This window comes from Lycium barbarum, chromosome 6, assembly GCF_019175385.1.
Source record: "Lycium barbarum isolate Lr01 chromosome 6, ASM1917538v2, whole genome shotgun sequence".
NCBI classification, from domain to species: Eukaryota; Viridiplantae; Streptophyta; class Magnoliopsida; order Solanales; family Solanaceae; genus Lycium; species Lycium barbarum.
Genome location: NC_083342.1, coordinates 122,862,318 through 122,886,359, shown reverse-complemented (window position 1 = coordinate 122,886,359; position 24,042 = coordinate 122,862,318). Strand labels below are relative to the sequence as shown.

Genomic DNA, 24,042 nt, shown 5'->3' with positions numbered 1-24,042 from the left:
CACCAAATTGACTTTGTTCCGGGGTCTCAATTGCCAAACAAACCGGCTTATAGATCCAACCCGGATGACACTAAGGAGCTTCAGAGGCAAGTGGATGAGCTCCTTGAAAAGGGAGTTGTGAGAGAAAGCATGAGTCCTTGTGCCGTGCCCGTGATCTTGGTGCCAAAGAAAGATGGATCATGGCGCATGTGTGTTGATTGTCGGGCCATCAACAAGATAACGGTAAAGTATCGCCATCCCATACCCCGTCTTGATGACATGCTTGATGAGTTGAATGGTTCATGCATATTCTCTAAGGTAGATCTTAGGAGTGGGTATCATCAAATCCGGATGAAACCCGGAGATGAGTGGAAAACCGCATTCAAGACCAAGTTTGGTCTATATGAATGGTTGGTGATGCCTTTTGGTCTCACTAACGCTCCTAGTACCTTCATGCGATTGATGAATCATGTGATGAAACCTTTTATTGGCAAATTCGTGGTTGTTTATTTTGATGATATTTTGGTGTATAGCAAAACCATGGATGAGCATGTTAGTCATTTGAAATGTGTGTTTGAAGTGCTTAGACAAGAACAACTTTATGCCAATGTTGATAAATGTTCCTTTTGTGTGGATGAAGTTGTTTTCTTGGGATTTGTCGTGAGCTCAAGGGGGGTTGAGGTTGATGAATCCAAAATAGAAGCCATAAGAAATTGGCCCACTCCAAAATCCATTGGAGATGTAAGAAGCTTTCATGGCTTGGCTAGTTTCTATAGGCGTTTTGTTAAAGGATTTAGTACCATAGCCACTCCTTTGACCGAGGTAATCCAAAAGGACAAACCTTTTTCTTGGGGTGTGGAGCAAGCTAATGCCTTTGAAACTTTGAAACAAATTCTTAGCTCCGCACCATTGTTGCAATTACCCGACTTTGACAAAATATTTGAGATTGAATGTGATGCAAGCAAAGTGGGTATTGGAGCCGTTTTAATGCAAAACCAAAAGCCCATAGCCTATTTTAGTGAAAAACTCAAGGGAGCGACTTTGAATTACACTACCTATGATCTTGAGTTGTATGCCTTGATTCGTGCTTTGGGAAATTGGCAACACTACTTGTGGCCTAAAGAGTTTGTAATTCGGACCGACCATGAGTCCTTAAAGCATCTTAAGGCCCAAGGTAAGTTGAACAAAAGGCATGCCAAATGGGTTGAATTCCTTGAAACCTTCCCTTATGTAATCCAACACAAAAAGGGAAAGGAGAATGTAGTGGCGGATGCCCTATCAAGGAAACATGTTTTGATTAATACCTTGTCTTCCAAATTTATGGGTTTTGAAAGCTTGAATACATTGTATCCCGAGGACCCCGTCTTTGCCAAAATCTTTCTAGATTGCGAAGAATGGGAAAGGGAGAGGTGGATTAGGGATAGGTCTTCTACCCCCTATTCCAAGTTTGATGGTTTCTTGTTCAAGAACAAGCGACTATGTGTGCCCATGAGCTCTTGGAGGGAGTTATTTGTGAGAGAGGCACATAATGGGGGATTGATGGGACATTTTGGGATGGAAACAAACGAGCCGAGGCCATGAAGAAGTTGCATGAGAAGGTGAGGCTTCACCTTGAGAAAAATAATCAAGAAACGGCCAAGAGAGCAAACAAGGGCCGCAAACGAGTTGTGCTTGAACCGGGTGATTGGGTTTGGGTACATTTCCGAACAGAGAGGTTTCCCAACAAAAGAAAGACCAAGTTGATGCCTAGAGGAGATGGTCCATTTGAAGTACTTGAACGACTCAATGATAATGCATACAAAATTGATCTTCCACCCGAATACCAAGTTCATAACACCTTCAATGTGTGTGATCTCTCTCCTATGGTGGTGCAAGATGTTGATCCCTTAAATTTGAGGACAAATTCTCTTCAAGAAGGGGAGAATTATACAACTCGAATGGCATCAAGACCTTTTACAAGGAGCCAAGCGAGGGAACTTCAAGCTATGCAAGCATTGTTCATGAGGAGGGACATACTTGAATACACTCTAACACCTTCCCGGGGATTGCAAGTGTTCATGATAGCATGGGAGGATGGTTTGGAGAAGAGGTTGGAAGATGGTCATACTTGCAATGTGACTATTACTTGAAGATTTGCAAATTCAAGTTTTGTTCCCAAAAGAAGACACCCAAACAAGGCTCTTACTTCATTAAGGGTAAAAGTGTAATAGTGTAGTTGTCTTCTTTTGAACCTTAGTATAAATAGTAGTCTATTTCATTTAGAAGACTTAGTCTAAGTTGAATATGGATGTCTTGAAATTGTGAACTCTTTTTGAGTGTTGAGAGCTTGCTAAGCTAGAGATTGTGAATCTTGTGAGAGGATTGGTTATTAGGGTATCAAATCCCTATTGGTTATCCTAAGAGTTTGGTGCTCTTTAGCTCCTAAATTAGAGGTCAAGTTAATTCAAGAACTTTGGTTGCTAATTTGGATCTTTAGTTGTGTCAAATTATCTATCCTTTATGTTTCTTGTCCTTTTTTCTTCATTTTCGTATGGAATATTGTATCACACATGGTATTCATTGACCTAGAAAAGGCCTACGACAAAGTGTCAAGAGAGGTCCTATGGAGATGCTTGGAGGCTAAATGTGTACCTGTGTTGTACATTAGAGTGATAAAGGACATGTATGACGGAGCTAAAACAAGGGTAAGGACGGCAGAAGGAGACTCGGAGCACTTCCCTGTTATGATGGGTGTTATACCCCATATATTTATACGTCGAATTATTCGCAAGTAAATCGACTCAAGTTGGAGGCGGAATTATTTTCGGACATGAAATACGAACCTTTAAATTTCAATTTTAATTAGAACATAAATTGTTTATAAATTTTACTTAGTATAGAAATATTATTGGAGATTAGGGATTAATTAATTGTGATTAGATTACTAAGTAAGAATTAGTGATTAATTAATTTAATTTTTAATTGTGGGCCCACCCGTTTTAATTAATTAATTAATTAATTAATTAAAAAAACACAAATTAGCAAAATATTTGGTGAGTCATTAGAGGGGGTATACGTGTCATTATAAGGGACATCATATATGTACAATTGAAGATGAACAACTTAGCTATTAATTTCATTTTACAAATTATGCTTAGAAAAGAAAAAGAAGAACACTTCCATGGCTGCCAACCTCTCGGCCAGCCATGGTTGTGGAGCAAAATATTTTTGTTGCATATTTGAATCAAGTTCCAAGTGATTTACAAGTTCATGAAGGTGATAGCAACATTGGATATTGAATTGAGGAAGAAGAAATTGCGAAATTGGAGCAATTAAGAGTAGAAATTCCTCCGAGAAAATTAAGGTAAGATTTTCTTGTTTTATGGTGTAATCGTGTTAATAGTGTTTTAATGGAGTTATTAAAATTGGATTGGACGAAATTGGAAGTAAGAAAATGCAAAAATTGATGTTATACGAAATCGCGGGTTGAAATGGATTTAGAGAAGTTGTTGAGTTGTTAGAATTGTTATGGGCTGAATTGTGAGAATTTCGTATGTATATCTCTGTTGTTGGTATTTCTGTGATAACAGGAGAATAATTGAAAATTCGGGTTAGGCGAATATATAGGGGAAATGCTGCCCGATTTTCGTTAAATCCTCAAATAATGAAAAATCCTTAACGAGAAAGAATAAGTTCTATAAGCGATGGGCTACGGACTTATGAACTAAAAAGTATAGTTACTAACGATAACGTTACTCTTGTATTAAATAGGCTAAACGAGGGACAAAGAGAACGGAATTGCGAATAGTCGTTAACAGGTATGTAAAATTGTCCCTTCTTTCTTTTGGCATGTCATAGATTTAAGTGATGAATGATATAAGCTTTGGGGTAATTCTATTCCTAAGTTTCGAGTGTGATTTATGAGTCCTGTTCTTAGAGACTCTACGGCAATTAATGTCCTTGACTTTTATAAGCTATTTTATATTCATGTCTACGATTCCTAAGGCTCTTTTGATATGATCTATAATGACATTCGAGGGATACTTGATATGATTGTCGCTACTGATACTCAGGTGTTAATCTCTTCTTCTTATTCTGTTTGGGTCTTGATAATGATTTAAATTGCATATGGTTGCTCACTACTCTGCTCGTGCATGCCTCAATATGTCTTTCACCGAGTCCCGGGCCGGGTATGTTATCGTGCACAGTTTCACTGCATTGTTCACCGAGTCCCTCACTAGAGGGCCGGGTACGGTATATATATATATATATATATATATATATATATATATGATATGACGATATGATGATATGTTATGGGGTCCAGGAGGGCATATGATGACTTTATTCACCGAGTCCCGTAATGGGCCGGGTATGATATATGATATTGACATGCATGATTTATGTTTCAAAAGGCAAGTGTTTTGGTATTCTGGATGTTATCCTTGTCTCCTGTACTCCCTATTTCACTGATGATCCTCTTTACTGTATTTCATGCTTACATATCTCGTACTGACCCCCTTTCTCCGGGGGGGCTGCGTTTCATGCCCGCAGGTACAGATAGTCGGTTTGGTGACCCTTCAGCATAGGACTTCTATTCAGCGGTCTTGGAGAGCTCCGTTGTTCCGGAGTTTAGACTTTTGATACAGATCTTATGATATATATATATATATATATATATATATATATATATATATGTTTATCCAGGGGTACGACGGGGTCCTGTCCCGTCATATTTCGCTATTGATACTCTTAGAGGTCTGTAGACATGTGTGTGGGTTGTGTATAAGTTTTGTTCAGCTGTGTCTATACGTTGTGCTATGTATATGTTCGTCTGTAATGGCAGCCTTGTCAGCTAGCATATGACATGATATTGATATGTAGTGGCAGCCTTGTCGGCTTGCGTATCCTCTTGTGATATGATTAGCTGTGACTCCTCAGGAGACTGTTTATCTGGACATATATATATATATGACGACGTTACGAACCTTGGAGTTCCTCTATAAGTTTCCATATTGTTCTTAGATTCTGTATGACTATATTAGACAGGTACGTATACGGGTGTCCAGGTTGGGCACTAGTCATGGCCCACGGGGTTGGGTCGTGACAATGGGGTTGCATCAAGGATTAGCTCTTAGCCCGTTTCTATTCGCCCTAGTGATGGATGAATTGACGCGACAAATACAAGGTGAGGTGCCTTGGTGTATGTTGTTCGTGGATGACATAGTCCTGATTGACGAGACTCGCAACGGAGTTAACGATAAGCTGGAGGGTTGGAGACAGACGTTGGAGTCTAAAGGATTTAGATTGAGTAGGACCAAGACAGAATACTTGGAGTGCAAGTTCAGTGGCCTACCGCGTGAGGCTGACGAGGAAGTGAGGCTTGGTACCCAAGCCATTCAAAAGAAAGGAAGTTTCAAGTATCTTGGGTCTATTATACAGGGAGATGGGGATATCGACGACGATGTTTCACATCGTATTGGTGCAGGGTGGATGAAATGGAGGCTCGCTTCCGGAGTGCTGTGTGATAAGAAAGTGCCACCAAAATTTAAAGGCAAGTTCTACAAAGTGGTGGTTAGACCGACCTTACTGTATGGGACGGAGTGTTGGCCAGTCAAGAAATTTCACGTTCAGAAGATAAAAGTCGCGGAAATGCGAATGTTGCGGTGGATGTGTGGGCACACTATGAGGGATAGAATTAGGAATGAAGATATCCGAGACAACGTGGGAGTGACATCGGTGGAAGATAAGATGCGGGAAGCGAGGCTGAGATGGTTTGGGCATGTGAAGAGGAGAGACACAGATGCCCCAGTGCGGAGGTGTGAGAGGTTGGCTATGGACGGTTTTAGGAGAGACAAAGGGAGGCCGAAGAAGTATTGGGAAGAGGTGATTAGACAGGATATGACACAGTTTCAGCTCACCGAGGACATGACCTTAGATAGGAGGTTGTGGAGGACTCAGATTAGGATAGAAGGCTAGGTGGCTAATCCTTTCACCATAGTAGTTGTAGTTTTGCTCATTTGTTTATTGTCATTTGATTTCTGCATTGGATTGCTGCTTTTATTTGTTGGGTTGTTATACTTTGGTTATCTTAGTTATCTATAGTAGTTAATGCTCCTTTCTTTCCGAATTGTTCTACTATGACTTTCTCGCTTTTGTTATTCCTTGCTTTTTTTATTGTTTTCGATATGCTTGGTCCTATCTAACCTTTTGTCTTGTTTTTCCTCTCTTGTTCTCCTCTCTTGAGCCGAGGATCTTTCGGAAACAACCGCCCTACCTTTCAAGATGGGGGTTAGGTCTGCGTACACTTTACCCTCCCCAGACCCCACATAGTGAGATTATATTGGGCTTGTTGTTGTTGTTGTTGTTGATAGAATATCTTTAAAATAATTTGATCTGCGTATAATAGTATTGATTTTAATATTAACGAAAAACAAAAAATGAGAAAAAAGAGGAAAGAGGAGAGAGAAAACAAAAGAGGAAGAAATTGAGAAGATTGATGACTGATGAGATAAAGTGGTGGGTCTCATATTATTATTTGAATTAAATATTCCCTCACACACCGTGTCATATATGTGCCTCACCCATGGTAAAATTTCTCGGATATAACAGCATGGACGTGATGTATCATAATATATGTTCATGATCTTAATCAAATCTCTTCAAAAGTTGGAACATTCGTTCACATAATAAAGCAATATGCTTCAAGTAGAAAAGCTGAAAAAATTGACTACATGATCTCGTGAATCCACTCCAACTGAATCTAATGCACCCTCTATAACAGAGATTCATGAACTCCCAAATGACAGGAAAATGAAACGGAGTGAGGAAGATTAGGAGCATGAACATGCAAATTTCTATTGGCACGATCATTGAACATCAACTAAGAGGTGCCCAAGGATGTAAACTAGCGATCAATGAAAACTGAAACGAATACCATGAGAAACCAAGGAGCAGCAACAAAACAAAGGTTATATCTTCCTAATTGCCCAACAGCCCAAGCATTGGTGGGAGGGTAACCCAATAGGAAGCTAGGAATCTATTGACAAAGTTCATGCCACAAAGATGAAAGATCGATATGGAAGGGCAGTCTTGTTGATACATTCCTCTTGAGAATCTTTTTTTCCAGACATGTCAAAAAAAGAAAATTTACAATGATTCAAATCCAGAGCAACACTGCAACCCACCAACATTCTAAAATCTCTTCCCCAAATCATTATGATAAACAGAATGAACATCTTACTTGGTTATACTCTGCTAGGATAAAATAAAAGAAGATACGCAACAAAGCTGAATAAGAAAATCTCAATTTAGTTCCAAGGTAATGTCACAAGCACATGAATGCATCCTGCAAAGAATGATGCCCGCCCTTTCAGTTGTATATCCTCTTTCCACAATCATTCTTTGAGCTTGAGACATAGATTTCTTCTAATTGACACAGGCAAAAAGTAGTTAATACGTATTGAACAAGATGACAAGTTTTCATAGGATAAAGTTCACCTTGAACGCACACACTGGTGGTACTCTGCTCAGTAGACATTCCTAGGTTCAGATTATTATTATTCACTCCAAAACGTCATCCAAGAAACTGATCTAAAGAATGCCAAAAAGGTACAAAAGAAAAGGCAATGCATCCATTCTGTTCACGTCCAGATGTTAAAATCAAATTCAAGCAAATTTCTTGATATATGCTTTGCTACGTAGCTGAAATTGAAGTACACTAGTAGCAAACTCAACTAAGCACAAGAACAAACTGATCAATACCAGTAAAATAATGTAAGAAAGCATTAAGCAAGGAATCTCCAAACTAACAAAACAAGCCCGAGCAATTAGATTTAGGGAAGCACCAACACATGGAACTGACCTTTCATTAGATAAAAATACAAAAGAACATCTCTACACAAGAAATACTGAAGAAACACTGTACTGATAATATCCTTAGTCTAACAAAAATAACCGACACCAACCATATCCCAGTCTTCACATTCAGATCAATTAAATTCCCAAACATTAGCCTTTGCGAGCCAAATAACCTGCGAAAAAAGGCAATTACGCCACAAGTAACTGCAAAATGATAACTTGATTACACAAATCAACATCTTCTTAACCCCACCTTGATCTTACCATTTCCATTCTACAAATTATAGCTGTGGGACACTACCATTCGGTTTCCCAGCATTGGAATTTACCGTTCCATCGTTTGCCATCTCCGTTTGGCCATTCTGACGCACCAGTTCCTCAGCCTTGTCGTCCTCAACATCCATTGCAGATCCATTACTGCCAGCTGTCAACCCCGAAACCGAATTCTGTCCTTTCAAGTCGACAGCATTCAAAGCTACTAAAACCTCAGCATCACCATCCAACCTATTATCCCCATTATTCACAGCATTCTCTTCCTCCAACGGCACAGCAGCAACCACCATACTAAGACACTGATTACCGCTCCCTCTATTGCCATTCAAAGACAGCGGCAATGTCAATACATCCTTCTTCTTCATCATCTTATCCCTAGCGGTTAAATACGCAACATGCTCTAACGCCTCCCTCGCTCGTTTCCTCGTAAACGCAGCCTCCTTGGCCCTCCTCTCCGCCTCAACCCTCGCCGCCAACGCCGCCTTATTAACCGTGCCGGCAGCAATCTTAGCAGCCGTCAACAAGACCTTAGCAGCCTTCATATCAACAACCCTAGAGTTTCTATCCACGTCATTATCACCCAAACCAACATCTTTACCCCTTTTAAGGCTAAAAAGGAGCACATTAGGGTTAACACAAAGGGGACAGAGGTAAGGGTGAGGTGGATTGGGACCCACACAAGAGTTGTGTGAGTAGGAATAACATTGAACACATGAAACGAGGCCGTTTAGGGAAGGTGGGGCAGGGTGGTAAACGAGGTAACAAGTAGGACAAAAGGACTGAGTGTGGAGACGAAGGACGCAGTTAGTGCAGAGTTTACGGAATATACCTCTGTGACGGACGTGGTGAAGGAACCAACGTTCTTCGATGTTGCAGTTGTTGCACGTTGTTGGGGTAATTGGGTTGATTTGTTTTGTCATTTTTGAGAAAATTGGGGAATGTAAAGGGGGAATGGGGACAGTAACAACTTCATGTATATGATGATTTTATTTTTTCTCTTCTTTTTGGAGGAGGAGGAGAGTAAAGAGGATTCTCAATTAGGGTTTACTATATTGGGGATTTGTTGAGGAAGACGAGGAGGTGCTTTTTGATTGGCTGACTGCTACTACACCCGGACGACGCCGTTCTTCAGGGCTATATTAGTCTTCTTAATCCTCGTTTGTGTGCATGATTAATGACGAAATACTGTTGGTAAACAAATTATTGACCAAATAGGACTACTGTCTAATAATCCAGATACGTTCCTAAATTAGATATGATTGCAAACTTTTCTTTAACAAGTAGAGGGAAGTATGAGATAAGAATTTCTAGTTTTGAAAACCACTAATTTATTTTAAAAGATATTAAATATCATTCATTTATTAAAATTAAATAAGATTGGATATATATTAAATCCGATATAAACAGATTGAGTCTCTTTGGAGACATTCGATAAAATTGAAATAATAAAAAGAAGACTAAGATAAGAATGCCACGAACAAATCAAGAAATGTAAATAGATTGAGATAATGTGTAGTAGTTGATAGATTGATTTGATAACCAACATATCACCTTCATCTCATCAGTATTCATGCCTTGATTCATGTGATTCTATTTTACTGGGCACAGATTTCAGGAGGGAAAAACTTTTGAAATGATATTAAATGTGTCTAACATTCATGTAAATCTGTGACTACGAAAGATTCTCATTAAATTAAGAGTGATATACTCACTCCGTTCACGCTTACTTATTCACTTTGAACTTTTTACGTTGTTTAAGAAATAATAAATGGAGTACATAATTTCTCAATGTACCTATATTAATTGATGCATATTTTTATTAGATTTAAAAAATGATTTGAAGTGAGTAATTAATACTATGGGTAAAATAGGAAAAATAAATTATCTTCTCTTGATATGCTAAAAGTGAACTAAAAGTGAAAATTTATTTTTAGAATACTGAACAAGTAAAAAAGTGAACGGAGGGATTAAGAATTTAAGTTTTATAATTTTTTTCAAATTCAAAAAGGGTCATTTTTTTTAGATGGATTAAAAAGGACATAAGGTCACTAAAGATAGGGAGCAGTAATTTGCCCTTCACAACGGACAAAGCTAAACTTCAACGAAAAATAAACGTGTTATGAAACACAACAAATTTCCATTGAACTGTACACGAAATGTAAAACAGAAGGTAAATGATAGCTACTAAACAAACAACAATAGTAACTACGTCTCAGTGCTGAACAAGTTGGGATCTGACTAAATTCATCATCCGCTGTTTTATTTAAGCTCGAATTCATGTCATCATCATACCAAATAAAAATAGTGAAAACAAGTTAAATATGCATCTACAAATTATAGGAGCAACAATTCAGATTTATCAATTATCTACTATGAACCCTTTCAGCATAAGTCTACTCGTACCATTTAAACCCTCAGAAAAGGCAATTACAGTCGACAGATTTTCAGCTTATCGACTGTGAAGATAATTGAAAGGGAGAAGAATCAAGCTCACTATATCATTCATTTATGCTTTGAGTATAATGTTGAATGTGTGAAGTCCCTGTATAACATGATGTGGGTTTGGAAATAGCTAAAATGAGAAATCTAGTAATCGTAACTCAATATGAAGAGTGGAACTTACAAAAGAAATTTACTACTCAAAATTGAGCGTGTACATTGACTATATGTTGGTCACAGCTTGAGTGCATATGTTGACTGCATGCTGATACATGGCCTTTTAAACTTCCCGAATCAGAGAGCAGCATATATTGAAAGAATGTTAAGATCAGCACATACTTCTCAACGTCTACAACTACATAGCTGCTCAGCATGTGACACGATTTATATTGATCGTGTACCATTCACCTACACTCCAACAGCAACATAAAATGTCAAGTAATTTCTTTCCATCTGTCTTAAGCTTTGGTAGACATAGTTACCCCATACCTGTGTTGATGTGTTAGTCAATGGGCGCAAGAGAGCTGGCTCAGACACCACCTTAATAAGAAAAAATTATTCACCTCGACACTGGTATTGAACTGATAAGAGCAGGTAACTTGATCTTATCCAAAAGAGCGAGAAAGGTATGTTACGATTCATCACTGCTGATACAAATGCTAAACACTGGATTGTTAAGCCAGCTTTCACTGTCACTGCATAATGGATATTAATATTCAGCTATTAGTTACAGCAAGACTTCATGAGATTTACATCATATCAATAGAAGTCCAAAATGTGGCAGAAAGTTGTTCCGCCCTCCAAACAGCATGAGCGTAACACAAAAAGAAAAGCATTGGCTTTGCATAATATATCAAGTTACAACAGTAAACTGATAAATCACATTTAGATAATTTAATTGTTGAGAGGCTTAAAAGTAGCATTAAATTTCTTTTAAGTAGGACAGATTTAAATTTTTAATTGTACATTTAACTGGTGCTTTCAACTCACAAAAATGTAGAGCAAATTAAAGAGAGCCTCTGCTTCTATCTGCAGTCAGTTGGTCTCATCTTTGCAAGTGAAAGATCAAATTGTGGTAGAACATTCTGAAACATCTCTTTTGTGAAGGATTACATAGCAATATAATGCACATATTGGGAAATGAATTTTAAAAAGGCCAAACTCATCGGGAGACACCTGTGGTCGTCAAGATTTTTCACTTGAACACCTCAACTAAACCTTTTTTCATTTAGACACTCGCAGTAGGGTCCGACTATGTCTTTTAGACACTTTTGACTGACTTGGCAAATTGTGTGATTTTCGCACAAAGTAGGCGTGTGAACGACTTAACTTTTACAATTTTTTATTTTTTTTTAATCTCTTCTTCTTCCTTCTCTTTCCTTTCAAACTTCCTCCACCATCAACATCACCTTGCCACAGCAATGCCACCACCTTATATATCCAACCTTCTCCTCCCCTATTATTCTTAAACGTGGCAAATTAAATTAATCAAAAGATTACATATCAGCAAACAAAGTAAAGAAAGGACCAAGATGAGATCTCAAAGCAAATGGTCCGGTGGTTTCGGCAGGCAAAATGGTGGTTCCGGTGGGGGTAAGGTGGTGGGTGTTGGTTATCGGGGAAGTAAGATTTCATCAGCCATGAATAGTGACAAGAGTTGCAATAGAAAATCAAAAATCAAAACTTTTTCTTCAAACTGTTTTCAAGTTTTTGAAGAGTTGTCGAGAACTCAGTGAAGAAAAGAGGGGACTGTGAGCTTTTATCAGGGAAAAAAGTAGGTCCATTCTTCCTGCTATATGGTGGAAAAAATCCAATTTTTCTATAAGAATAACACAGTAAGGAACCAAATTGGGGACTGCAAAAACAAAAAAAAAATTGAATTTTAGCTATAGATTAACAATGATTAGTGCAAAATTTTGATTTATATGCTTCCAAATGGATCAAAATCTAATAAAAACCACAAAAAAAACGAAGAAAAAGAAAGTGGTTTAAGGACGACATCGCCGGCGGTAGCAGAGGATAGAAAGGGGAAGGAGGGGTGGGGTAGGTCGGGGTGGGGTTTAGATAAAATGGTATTCTTATTTATTTATTTTGCTGAATAATAGTTTTTTCTTTAAAATTTTCTTATATTGATTTTTAAATTATTATTTTGCACTCAAATGCCACATGTCCTCTTTTAATTAGTCATCATGCCACGTCACCGCTAGTATCTTTCACACACTTTGTAATTTTAGCTGATTATCAAAAAAGTGTTTAATTGGAACAAATTCGATGTAGTTTGAATACTCAATAGGTATCGGTTTTAGTTGAGGTGTCTAAGTGAAAGATCTTATCAACCACAGGTGTCTCCTGATGGGTTTGGCCTTTTAAAAATGTAAATGACTACAGCAAAATGATTATCATCGGATAAACTCCGGATATTATAAAAGTTTCCGTTTCATAGTTTTAACTTTTAACTATCAGAAGACATAATTTCCTAAAGTATGCTAAACAATATAACCCCTTTGAGAAGGTAATGTCACCTTCACTCTTTAGTACACAGATGACAGAGTTATTGAAACATAAAAGTATGAGTAAGGTTTACAAGAAATGCAAGAAATAAGTAACAGAAGGAACTTACTTCTAGGTGTGCTTTTAAATATTGATGAGTCCTTGAAATTCAAAGCAGGTATCTAATTGATGATTTGGAGAACAGATACGATGAGCAAAAACCACGAGATAAGCCCTTATACGTCATAATTTTCTTTTTCCCACATATATTCTAAACTTTTGCATCATTCAGCCAAATTGATTGCTAGAAAATATACCAATTATAGTATTATAACCTGTAGTCAGGCCCATCCGATTTCCCTAAGCCCTCAGCAAGTATATTTCCAACAGTATCCTTTGTGATACCTGTTTCATCGCTTACACTGGAACCCAATAATAAAGCATGAGTACTAGCATCAGGAACCCAGCCCTTTTCTAACATCAAATCCAGCAAGAAAGAGGCCTTGTTTTTGTATCCCTCTTTCAAGAGGCCATGTATCAGCATGTTGTACATGGCCGAATCAACAACTTCAAATTCTGAGACAAGCTTATCTATTGAAGAAAATATCATGTGTACCTGATTGTTTTCCACCAGATACTTCAGAAGTTTAGAAAGTGTTTCTGAATTCGGCGTTAGACCTTGTCTAAGCATTAAATCCAAGAATAGAGCAGACTTCTCTGTATGTCCAACCGAAGTTATGCTCCGAATAAGAATGCAATATGTTTCCGCATCCAGCGTACAACCATCTATGACCATTCTCGAGAGCACTATAAAGAGATCACTTTCTCTTCCTAAACTGGATAAACCTTGCATTACGCTATTGTAAGCAGCAGCCGAAGTCAATGTACCACAATAATATGCAATTGGTAGCAATTTGATTGCTCTAACAGTGTATCTACTAGCACAAAGTCCCTCCATAAGCTTGTCAAACGAGGTCGATTGAAGAGCACATCTCTTTGCTGACATGAAGCAAAATACTTCGGCTGCTTCCTGAATCTTTTCCTTCTGGCAAAGACACTCAATAAGTTGAGCATATGCTACAAAATCTATTAACCCGTCTTTCTCCCTAAGTTGATGAAACAATGCCAAAGCATCCTCACATTCACCTAATTTAGAGTTGCCAATGATGAGAGCAGAATATGTAGATGAATCGGGGTTAATGGAGGAAACAATCATTCTAGCGAGATACTTCAAGGCATCTATTAGCCTTTTATTATCACACAAGTATCGAATCATGATATTCCAAGTACAATGATCTGTGATGTTCCTCTCAAACATTTCATCAAACAAATCTCTTGCCATATTAAAGGTGCCATCATTTAGAATAGCTTCAAGAAGTGCATTGTAAGGCAATACACTAGCAACTTCTTTGTCATTCAAAAACTCCTTGGCTTCACTCAACATATTCAATTCACATAATCCGTCTATTATACTCATGAACACATCATTATCTGGCCTAACATCATTATGCACCATCTCATCTACAACTTTTATAGCATCATCCACGAGAAGATTCTTACACAAACACTTAATCGTTGCCCCATAAGTTGTTGAATCCGGAAGAACCTTAGACGCTCTCATCACAGACAACAACCTCATTACTACATCTAATTTATTCATATCACAAAACAAAGGAATTATATGAGCGTAAAAGCAAGAATAATCCGGTTCACACCTTATTCTAAACATATCATCTAAAATTACAAGTGCCTCATCCACTCTACCCCTTGCAACAAGGTCACCAATAATTATCTGAAAAGTCCTACCATTAGGACTACAACCTTTCTTATGAAGTCGATTATACTGATCCAATGCAGCATCGGCACGATAAGCAGCAAATAAAGCCTCTATCAAATAATTAAGTGTATCAATATTAGGACCAATTCCAGCTTTCACAATCTCTTTATATACGAATAATACATCCTTAAATTCTTTCTTTTCCTTGATAAGTGCACCCAATAATCGATTAAATACAGATATATCGGGCTTTAAACTACTCAAATTTATACATTCAAGAACACATAACCCCTCATTAAGCCTACTATTTCTAACAAATGTATCTAACAAAGCCAAAAGAACATGTTCATAATTTGGGCATTTCTCTTTTACCATCTCATTACAAAATCCTTCAATTTCATCTACTTTTCCAGCCATACCTAACTTCATTATAATCTGAAAATAAGTATCAGAAGAATGATGAAACCTTTTTTGAAGGGAAGCCCATTTGAATAGCTTCAATGAAGAATCCAAATCAGTAGTGGAATCAAGAACACTTGTTAAGGTTTCTGGATGAAGCTTATTCTTTAAAAATTGAATCTTTGTTTCAAAATCAGAAAAACTGGTTGAGGGTTGATTGGTTTCTTGGGTGATTTGAATTCTACAAGCACTAGAAAGTGAATAAAAATAAGGTTTGGGATAAACCCATTTTGGGATTTTCTTGGAAATGTTTAAAGTTGAGAGTTTTATCACCATTTGCTCTCTCTCTCCCAAGTGGCCACTTATGTTTCAACTTAAAAGAAACATTAAGTTAAGTATATGCCTAGTAAATAGTACAAAAAATTATATGGAATTGAGCTAAGTTGAAGTGAAGGAGAGAATTTTGAAAGGTACAGAATTGAATCCTAACCTGGGAACAGAATACAGAAAGGTGAATGTTGAAGCTTGAAAGAAAAAACAGAGCAAATGAAAGAAAACTAGAAAAAAAAAAATAAGGTCAAAACAAGACTACAAAAAGAGGGTATTTTCTATTTAAGGCCATATATCTTAGGGAGTTTAATTTGGCTCCCTCATATTTGTCAAGTTTATATAAAGGTGACCCCTCTCGTAGTCCATCTCTTGTTTGCTCATCCCTCTCAACACTTCTTTAAAAATGTTCAGGTTCAACTTATATACGTGACAAATGACTTGGACAGTAACCAAATGCGTGTAAATGGAGCCCCAAACTTTTTTAATCTAAAAAATAACTTTTGGAACCAAACTAGGCTTCACGCACAGATTCTGTGCGTGAAAAAGAGTACTTTTTTTTTTTTTAAGCTATCAAAATCACGTTTTTTTCATATTTGGGCAAAAATTAGTCATGTTTCAAAACCCCGAAATATCAATATTTTATATAGAACTTAATATATTTTTTTGCGTACAATAACGTCGGCTCATTACATCAAGTATACCTAAACGTTTGGATCGTCGTTTTAGGAGTTGTAAAATGCTTCGAAGTAAATTTTGTTTGCTTGGAAACTTGTCATCTTTAGATCTAACTGTCATATTTTATAGGGTTTTAATTTAAGTGTTTTGAAATAAAAATATTATATTAAAAAATAATTCATTCAATATAAGAGGTTCAATCAAGGTATAATATATCTCATTCAATGCTCCCACCAAGGTTTGATCCCATGTTATTGGCATAAAAAAGAAGTACGTAAAAAGAAAGGCTAAACCACCAAGCCAAATTGGTGAATGCAATAAAGAAGACACTTTTTATTTTTTATAATGTTCACTAATGCTATCTAACTCCGTTTTCATAGATTGAATTTCGAACCTCAAAATTGACATTCAAAACATTATTACCATGAGATTTCCATCTTGAAATCTACTTTTTATCATCAGATTTTCACCAAGCAAGAATGAAAATTGTGCGCCAATTTTGGGGGACAAATTCAAATTGAATGGGATAATGGCGCTTTTTGGAAAATCGGCCTAGCCAAACTGCCTGCGACCGTTTGCCCGGATAGATCTCGAAAAAATACCCTGGGTAAAAAAAAATCGCGTAAATCGAACATCTGAGCGCAAAGTTATGACCATTTATAGTTTCAACAATTTACAACTAGTTTTCTACCTACGCTCATGTCTTTATTTTTTATTTACGTGAGTAAAAACTAGTTGTAAATTGTATTTTTTATAGAATTGCACCAAAGGAATGCATCTCATTCCAAGGAGTATGGCTCTATTTCTCCTACATGGAATGAATATCTTTTGTGTATATGAGCTTAAAGTTCTTTTCTTTCTTTTGCGTCAAACACCAAAATGAGGTTTCGCCTTTGGCATAACTACCTTGGTTCGTCCAAACGACCCTGTAACTCGTCTGTGATTGTGTTCATCTAGGCACCCAATTAGAGCTTTTGGTTGGGCCACATGGATCAATCTCTACTTCTATTTGATTGAGCAGTTTTAAGTACTGTCATTGATCGGAAACTATAACTATTGCCGCAATTCTACCACGTTCTATTGCCCTGGCCAAGTGAACTTGCACTAGCTTCTTAGTGGTCCATAGTTTTAGCATTCTTATACACTGATGGATAATCTTCTCAATGCACAACCCCCAACCCCACCCTGTTTAACACGTTTAGAAAAAGAAAAAAAAAGGAATAGTGTCTGAACTTTGGCTGAAGTTGCTACGACACATCTTATCTTTTCAAGAGTCTTATTACCCCCAAACTTTTTTAAAATAGAATAATTACCACCCTAAGCACTAATATCTACTCTCTTGTGACATACACTCTCCTAGCCACATGTATATTTACTTTGTTTTATATTTTTAAAAATTCTTTTTGCTAACGTAGCAATTTAAAAAAAAAATGAAAAACTGATTTTTTTAAGAAAATAATAAAAAATGGATATTTAAAAAAATATGAGAATTTGATTTTTTGAAACCCGTTTTTAAAAAAAAAAAATCTGAAAACACGGATGTTTTTAAAATATGAAAAATGGATTTTGTTTCAAATTCTTTAAAAATCTAAATTTTCATAATTTCATTTTTTAGGACACTTTTATTTTTCAAATAAAATCTTGATTATTTTTTAAAAAATCTGAAAAAGGTGTTTTTTCTTGTCAAAATGTGAAAAAACTGAATTTTATAAAAATTTGGAAAAACTAACGTTTCTTTTAAAATGTGGAAAGCCCGCTTTTTAAAACTAAATCTGGAAAACTAAATTTTTTTTCATATATAGAAAAAAATTCAGTTTTCCACATTTTTCTTTAAAAATAAGTTTTTCATATTTATTTTCTAAAAAGCAAATTTTTTCATCTTTTTTTAAAAAAAAAATCAGTTTTTCATATTTTAAGAAAATACACATTTTTAATTAAAAAAATAAGTTTTCCACATTTTCTTTTTAAAAAACAGTTTAGAAAAAAAAAATGATAAGTAATTAGGTGTAATTAAATGTGAAGTGCTCAATTAAAAAATGACACATGTCAGATTTTATATTTCTCACCCTCCCAAAGAGATTGTATAATATACTCTCCTTGTCACGTTAGCGCTTAGGGTGATAATTATTTCGTTTTTAAAAAATTCAGGGGAGTAATAGAATCCTTGAAAAGATAAAGAGTGTCGTGTTGGTCAAAGTTCAGGAGGTAACAGTGCCTCATCCCTTTAGAAAAATGATAAACAAGAAAACTGCACAAAAGATGAAAACCCATATCGCCAAAAAGACCTTATTTTTGCTTATGATATGGGAGAGAACCCGATCAAGAGTTTTAAGTTGTTTCTGTTTTAGGTCCTGGAGCAATCCCAGAAACAAAATCAGAGGATATTTATGCTTACTGTATTTAAAGGGTGAAATTGGAGAGAGAAAACTCTCAAATTTGAGGGATCATTTGTATCGAAAACTCGGGATTTCTAAAGGAGCTTGCACTCTAAATAAACATCAAAGGAAATCAACTTCTTTCCGAAACACAATTGTTCTCCTACAAGTGAATTAACCACAGCATATTGAAAAATGAATGTGCAAAATTACTTTCTTCCGAAGCACAACTGTTCCTACAAGTGAATCAACCACTAGAATATTGAAAAATTAAGGTGCAAAATTATACACACAATGATTTTTGGTATTAAAAGTAATTAGAGAGAAGAAAAAGTCACTGCAATAAATAAAGAAAAAACAAGGAAAGTTTTATTTAAAAGTTACTGCTGAAAATGAACTCCTTCCAAGTTCCAGCCATTACAACATATATCTACAATAATTTAAAACAGCAGGGGAATGAACCTAAAGCCTGCATTGAGATGATAGCATACAATTTTCTTTGTATGCAGTCAGCCTGGATTATAAGTAGAATAATCCATCATTAGATTACCATACCTTCAATTACAACTCTTGTCGAAGTTACCGAGGATGTAGTCATTTATCTCTTAACTTCTTGCATAATTCCAAGTGAAATGTGATACGGTTGAAGGATTTATCAGTCTTCAAAACCTCTGATTTATATATAGTACCATAATCTGCCACGTAATTTTGTTCGGCTAGTCCTGTTTTGTTGAAACTCAAGGGTCTGGGGCATTCAATTCTCTGCCCAGCAAGCAAGATCTGAAAATCTTCATACTTCATGATACACCTCTAAACACTACTTTTACAATAACTCAGCTCCAAGCCTCCAACAGCTTCAGAGTCTTTAACCCCAGTAATTTTGCCATTAATATAAACCAGACAAGCATGTCCTTTCTCAACAAGGTTTATACCGAAAACTGCTCTGAGATGTCTTATATTCAAAATGTACATTTGATACAAAAGCAACTAGGATATTCTCACATATGTTAGTCGAAGAGCTCCAGAATCACAGTTCGCGACTTTCCACAAATATTGATCCCCTTAATCAATAATCAATAACCGGGCAATGAAGCAATAGCCCAAAATACGAAGCACCAACCACCGATGTGATAGCAATCTCTCACTTAAGGTATTTTAGAATTCCAGCCAAACCCCAACGTCCCAGAAGGCTTTCTTAAAGCATCCAACATAAGTTCTCATCACAGTGCTTTCTGATTTCCCAGGAAAAGATAAAACAGCCAAACTATAAATGTATCTACTCCAGAACAATCTAATTAACCATAAATACAGCTACTTAACCTACTGCAACACTTTAAGAGGAGAAATGGGCTAGATTGACCTGTTACCAGTTCAGTCGATAGGCGCGTGAAGGAACTGATAAGAAGTACCTATAAGCCGTCTCTCCCCATCCATAACCAGATCTTAGGTCGCAGCTACCACCCCTGAGTCGGGGACGATCTCTGCGAGAGTAATCTTAATTGGTTGCCACCCGGATTGAGGTTGTACAAGCCACTTCTTCATATTGATAACCATATGCAAGATCTGAAGTATTTCGCCTAAAGCAAGCTCCTTTAAGCACATTTTCTTAATAACTGTAGCTGCTTCAAACCTAGTGAAGGATCAAGTAAATAAAAAAGTTCAAATTAGATTATATCAGCCAGACACACACAAAGAAGCATCTCTTTATTTTTTAGAAAAGGTGAGGTAACACCACATGAGGAACCATCTTTATAGGACCTAACAAGATAAAAATCTGCTAGACATTATCCTTAACCTAAATGCTTTTTACTCAATACAACGTTAGATAAAAAATTTAATTGGAAGTCCTTCACCTAAACATTAACTTTAGATACTTCGCCAAACATCCACCAAAATCCAATAGGTTCAGACTGATGAGAACCCATTACCTGCACTGAGTAGCACTTATGGCGGCTCGTCCAGCGGGAGATGATAGAAATTTCTGGAGGTTATCCCATGCTTCTTTGGGATAGTGTTTCATATTACCACCAATGGGATTCACACACCTCCATAGGTTCTCATTTTTACCAACATACAATTGCAAAGCACCTAAATTCCGTGTTACTACCAGCTGTTGTTCAACTGCACTCGCGAGAGCCTTCTTAACATCAGTATTGCGGTGTTTTGGATCTCCATATTTGACGCAATCGGCGATGTTTGCTTCAGTAGGCATAATCTTCTCATATTTTAGGGTGTTCAATGCAAGTAAAATGACTCCAATAAGGCCTTGAATATAATCAGAAGGCTTTGGGCATCCTGGAGCTCCCCACACGCCATTGGTAGGTCCATTATTGTTATTTGTTGTAGATGACTGTGGCAGTGGTGGTGGAATCTCAGGGCTGGGATGTGGATACCTGTTCGCCTCTTTTTCGACGTAAGGTGGTGTTTTCTTCTGCAAATTGTGTCCTTTATGAGGCCCATTTATATTTGTATGAGAATTCTCAATCTTAGGAGGTTGTCTCGATTCTCCATTCCGAGGTTGAGAAAAAGGACGATTATGACCATTATTGGAGGTTTCACTGATTTTTAGCTTACCCATATCAGGCATAGGTATTTGAGGGCCTGAGGTGAAGCCTTGTGCATCAGACCTAGGAGGCATTGATTGCGAACGATGCACATGCGAATTTGGTGGTAGGAAATTACCAGGTGGAATTACAGGTGATACAGGGAAGTGGTTTGGCCTTACAGGAGTATAATTATTTTGATAATTGTTCTGTGAGTTGTTTCCATTTGTCCAGGAAGCCTCGGGATTACCAGGAACACAGCTTGAGGCAGGTAAAGGCCCACTGAAAGGAGTTCTTGAGTTATGAGCTCCAGGCAGCTCCACTGAATCATTGAACTGCTTAGGATATCCATATCCTGGTTGATGAAAGTTTCCAGCACTATGATTTTCTTGTGTGCCGGACATTGCAGATGAATTTCGTGATATATTGGGTTGATTCACACTTCTACGAACTGGCTTGCCCTTCTGTTTACTATCTGTACCCCTTCCCATATTGTTAAACTTCTGTGGGCTTTCATGGGAAGTGTCAAGTTGTTTTATCATACTGGAGTCACTCGATGACGTAGATAATGCGTCCGAAAAGGGTAAAGAACCGTAGCTGTTATTTACAAGTTGACTTGATTCACTATTTGTGAGAGGCGGTCCTCCAGCAGAAAGGCTTGTCCAGAGCCAAACAGTCTTCGCAGCAGCGATGAGTGGAACAGATGCTTTTTGAGGTTGTGCTAGAAGAATATTATATCGGCGCATGCGTAATTGATGAAGCGCATTTGAAAAATCACGATCTCCCGAAATCAACAAATAATTAGCAGGTGCCGGATTGTCTACCGCCCAGAATAACATGTCCACGAGAATCTTCTTATCACTTGCATCTTTGACACCTGTACACGTTTGGTCAAAAATTAGTCGTGAAGGAGTCCAAACAGTCCTAAAGCAGATTTAATCACGCTACAATAAATGTTAAAAATAGGAATCTTGAATACAGTGGTTTTCACTTATTTTATACACCACCTTCAAAAATTACCCTAACAATCGGATACATTAAATGCTAAATTTAGTTTTCGTCCTACGAGAGCATACCGAATATGAATATCTTATTTACACGTACACGTGGAAGGCTAAATCAGCGCAATCAATCTCACAGGTGGATCCACCTATCCAGAATCTAATCCCAGATCAAACCATTTATACATGAAAACGTGCTTAAAAAAACACGTAGTCCACTCCCATTGCCATAAAAAAGTACGGAATGTGCAGTAGTACTCGCACCCAATAACTTAAAATCCTCGATCTACCTCAGACCACTATTTTGTATATGATTCCGGAAAATAAAAAGACCAGCAACTCATAACATTTTTCAATCTGTGCTAAACAGATTCTGAACACCCCATCTCTATAACTTATAGGGGGTTCGACAAGAAAAATTACACAAATAAACACCATCATTACTTTTTTCCAAGTAAAAATCCTTTCTTTTTTCCACTTTTCTTTTTTTAAAAAAAAAAAAAGAATGGGAGAACATGGTGAATTTCACTGGGAAAAGATGCAATTTTGCATCTGACAGTGTGAATTCAGAAAGACACTTCGTTGACTTCTATATATCATCACAAACCCAAAATCCAACAAGATCTAACCGATCCTGTCCAGTCACAGAAATTCATCAACTTTTAAACATAGATCAACTCAATCAAACCTCAAATCAACCAAAAAACAAGTCATTTAATCTGAATTACACAAACTAACAACCATCCACACATCAGAAAAACGTAACTTCACACATCAGTCCACAAAATTCACCACTTCTAAACATAGATCAACTAAAAACAAGTTATTTAATCTGAATTACACAAACTAAAAACCATCAACACACATAAAAAAAAAAGTAACTTAACACATAAGTCAACAATTATATACCTGCAGGAACATGATTAAGGCCAATTCCAGTACTATTTAACGCTTGTTGAACAGAAGAAGAGATCTTAGTAGTATCACCATAAGCAGAAATGGAAACAGGTCCACAGTAATTCATATTAACAAGAGCAGAACTTATATTCTGTGCAATCGCATGAGGATCAGATCCTCTTTGTACTTGACAGTTTTCTATATCCCACCATACCGAAACCCTAGCCCCTGAGTACAGTGACTCCGCCGGCGGACCGCCCACTCCGACGCCGTTACCGTTTCCACCGGCACCCCCCATATGCGCACGATAGCGAATACCGATGTGTGAAATTGTGTGTGTGTGTGTGGATGGTGTGTTAAGGTTTAGTTGAGGAGTGCGTAGGATTAGAGAGGAGTAGATGATGATGATATAGGAAGAGGAAAGTGTTGGAAAATAAAGGGGTGAGTGGGGACTGGGGCGGAAGATTCATATGAGGCGTTTGCGCAATGACCATTCTGTCCTTTTGTTTTCCACTCCCTTCGTCAAGAAGTAAGGCCGTGTCACTGTAGCAAAAGGAACTCGTCTCAAAATACTAGATGACGGCGACATGGAAAATAAGACAGTTTAGTACTTCCTGTGTCATAATTTACGCGGCACACTTTATTTTTTTAGTCTATCGCAATAAAAGAATGTCATTTTTAATTCTATTTGCAGAAGCAATTTAATTTTATTAGATAATTTACAGTCCACATAAATATTTAAGACTTTTTTTGGACTTTATATTTCAAAAGTCTTTGGTTCTTTCTTAAATTGTGTCCAGTCAAATGATGTCATATAAATTGAAATGGAGTGAGTAATGAAAACAATTATAATTCAATTAATTCAAATAGCATTCTTATAGTCCTAAATTCCAAGTACAGCCCTATCTTTCATATATAGTTGAAATGAAAAAAATTATGAACTTACTATCATAAATTAATGTTCGAAACTATTTGTAACGATAAATTATTATGGATTATTATGGTTAAGTCCAGCAGAACTTCTT

At 36.9% G+C, this 24,042-nt stretch overlaps 3 protein-coding genes across 4 annotated transcripts; all 3 read right to left on the bottom strand.

Moving 5' to 3' along the window:
- Nucleotides 1-7,766: 7,766 nt before the first annotated feature.
- LOC132598509 (uncharacterized) lies at nt 7,767-9,274 on the bottom strand. 2 transcript variants are annotated; one of them, XM_060311432.1, is made up of 2 exons: nt 8,083-9,274; nt 7,767-7,991 (listed from the first exon to the last, which is right to left on the bottom strand). In XM_060311432.1, exon 1 carries the CDS (start codon nt 9,009-9,011, stop codon nt 8,100-8,102), a length of 912 nt encoding a protein of 303 aa, XP_060167415.1. In that variant the 5' UTR covers nt 9,012-9,274; the 3' UTR covers nt 7,767-7,991; nt 8,083-8,099. The 2 variants fall into 2 exon arrangements, with proteins under 2 accessions (XP_060167415.1, XP_060167414.1); XM_060311431.1 differs by having other exon boundaries at nt 8,072-9,273.
- A 1,298-nt stretch (nt 9,275-10,572) lies between these two features.
- On the bottom strand, nt 10,573-15,910 carry LOC132598508 (pentatricopeptide repeat-containing protein At5g16420, mitochondrial-like). The gene is made up of 3 exons (XM_060311430.1): nt 13,151-15,910; nt 11,020-11,225; nt 10,573-10,938 (listed from the first exon to the last, which is right to left on the bottom strand). The coding sequence occupies exon 1, from the start codon at nt 15,530-15,532 to the stop codon at nt 13,349-13,351; it is 2,184 nt and encodes a 727-aa protein (XP_060167413.1). The 5' UTR covers nt 15,533-15,910; the 3' UTR covers nt 10,573-10,938; nt 11,020-11,225; nt 13,151-13,348.
- Nucleotides 15,911-18,921: 3,011 nt separating this feature from the next.
- Nucleotides 18,922-23,452, bottom strand: LOC132598507 (uncharacterized). The gene is made up of 3 exons (XM_060311429.1): nt 23,030-23,452; nt 20,505-21,996; nt 18,922-20,206 (listed from the first exon to the last, which is right to left on the bottom strand). The coding sequence occupies exons 1-3, from the start codon at nt 23,313-23,315 to the stop codon at nt 20,020-20,022; spliced, it is 1,965 nt and encodes a 654-aa protein (XP_060167412.1). The 5' UTR covers nt 23,316-23,452; the 3' UTR covers nt 18,922-20,019.
- Nucleotides 23,453-24,042: the final 590 nt, after the last annotated feature.

Bases quoted from the DNA above. Each gene is read 5' to 3' on its own strand.
- LOC132598509 (XM_060311432.1), bottom strand. From the start codon at position 9,011: ATGACAAAACAAATCAACCCAATTACCCCAACAACGTGCAACAACTGC.
- LOC132598508 (XM_060311430.1), bottom strand. From the start codon at position 15,532: ATGGTGATAAAACTCTCAACTTTAAACATTTCCAAGAAAATCCCAAAA.
- LOC132598507 (XM_060311429.1), bottom strand. From the start codon at position 23,315: ATGGGGGGTGCCGGTGGAAACGGTAACGGCGTCGGAGTGGGCGGTCCG. The intron at 21,997-23,029 runs GTATATAATTGT...AAACGTGTACAG, and splicing joins CCTTAATCATGTTCCTGCAG to GTGTCAAAGATGCAAGTGAT. The intron at 20,207-20,504 runs GTAATGGGTTCT...ATCCTTCACTAG, and splicing joins ATAAGTGCTACTCAGTGCAG to GTTTGAAGCAGCTACAGTTA.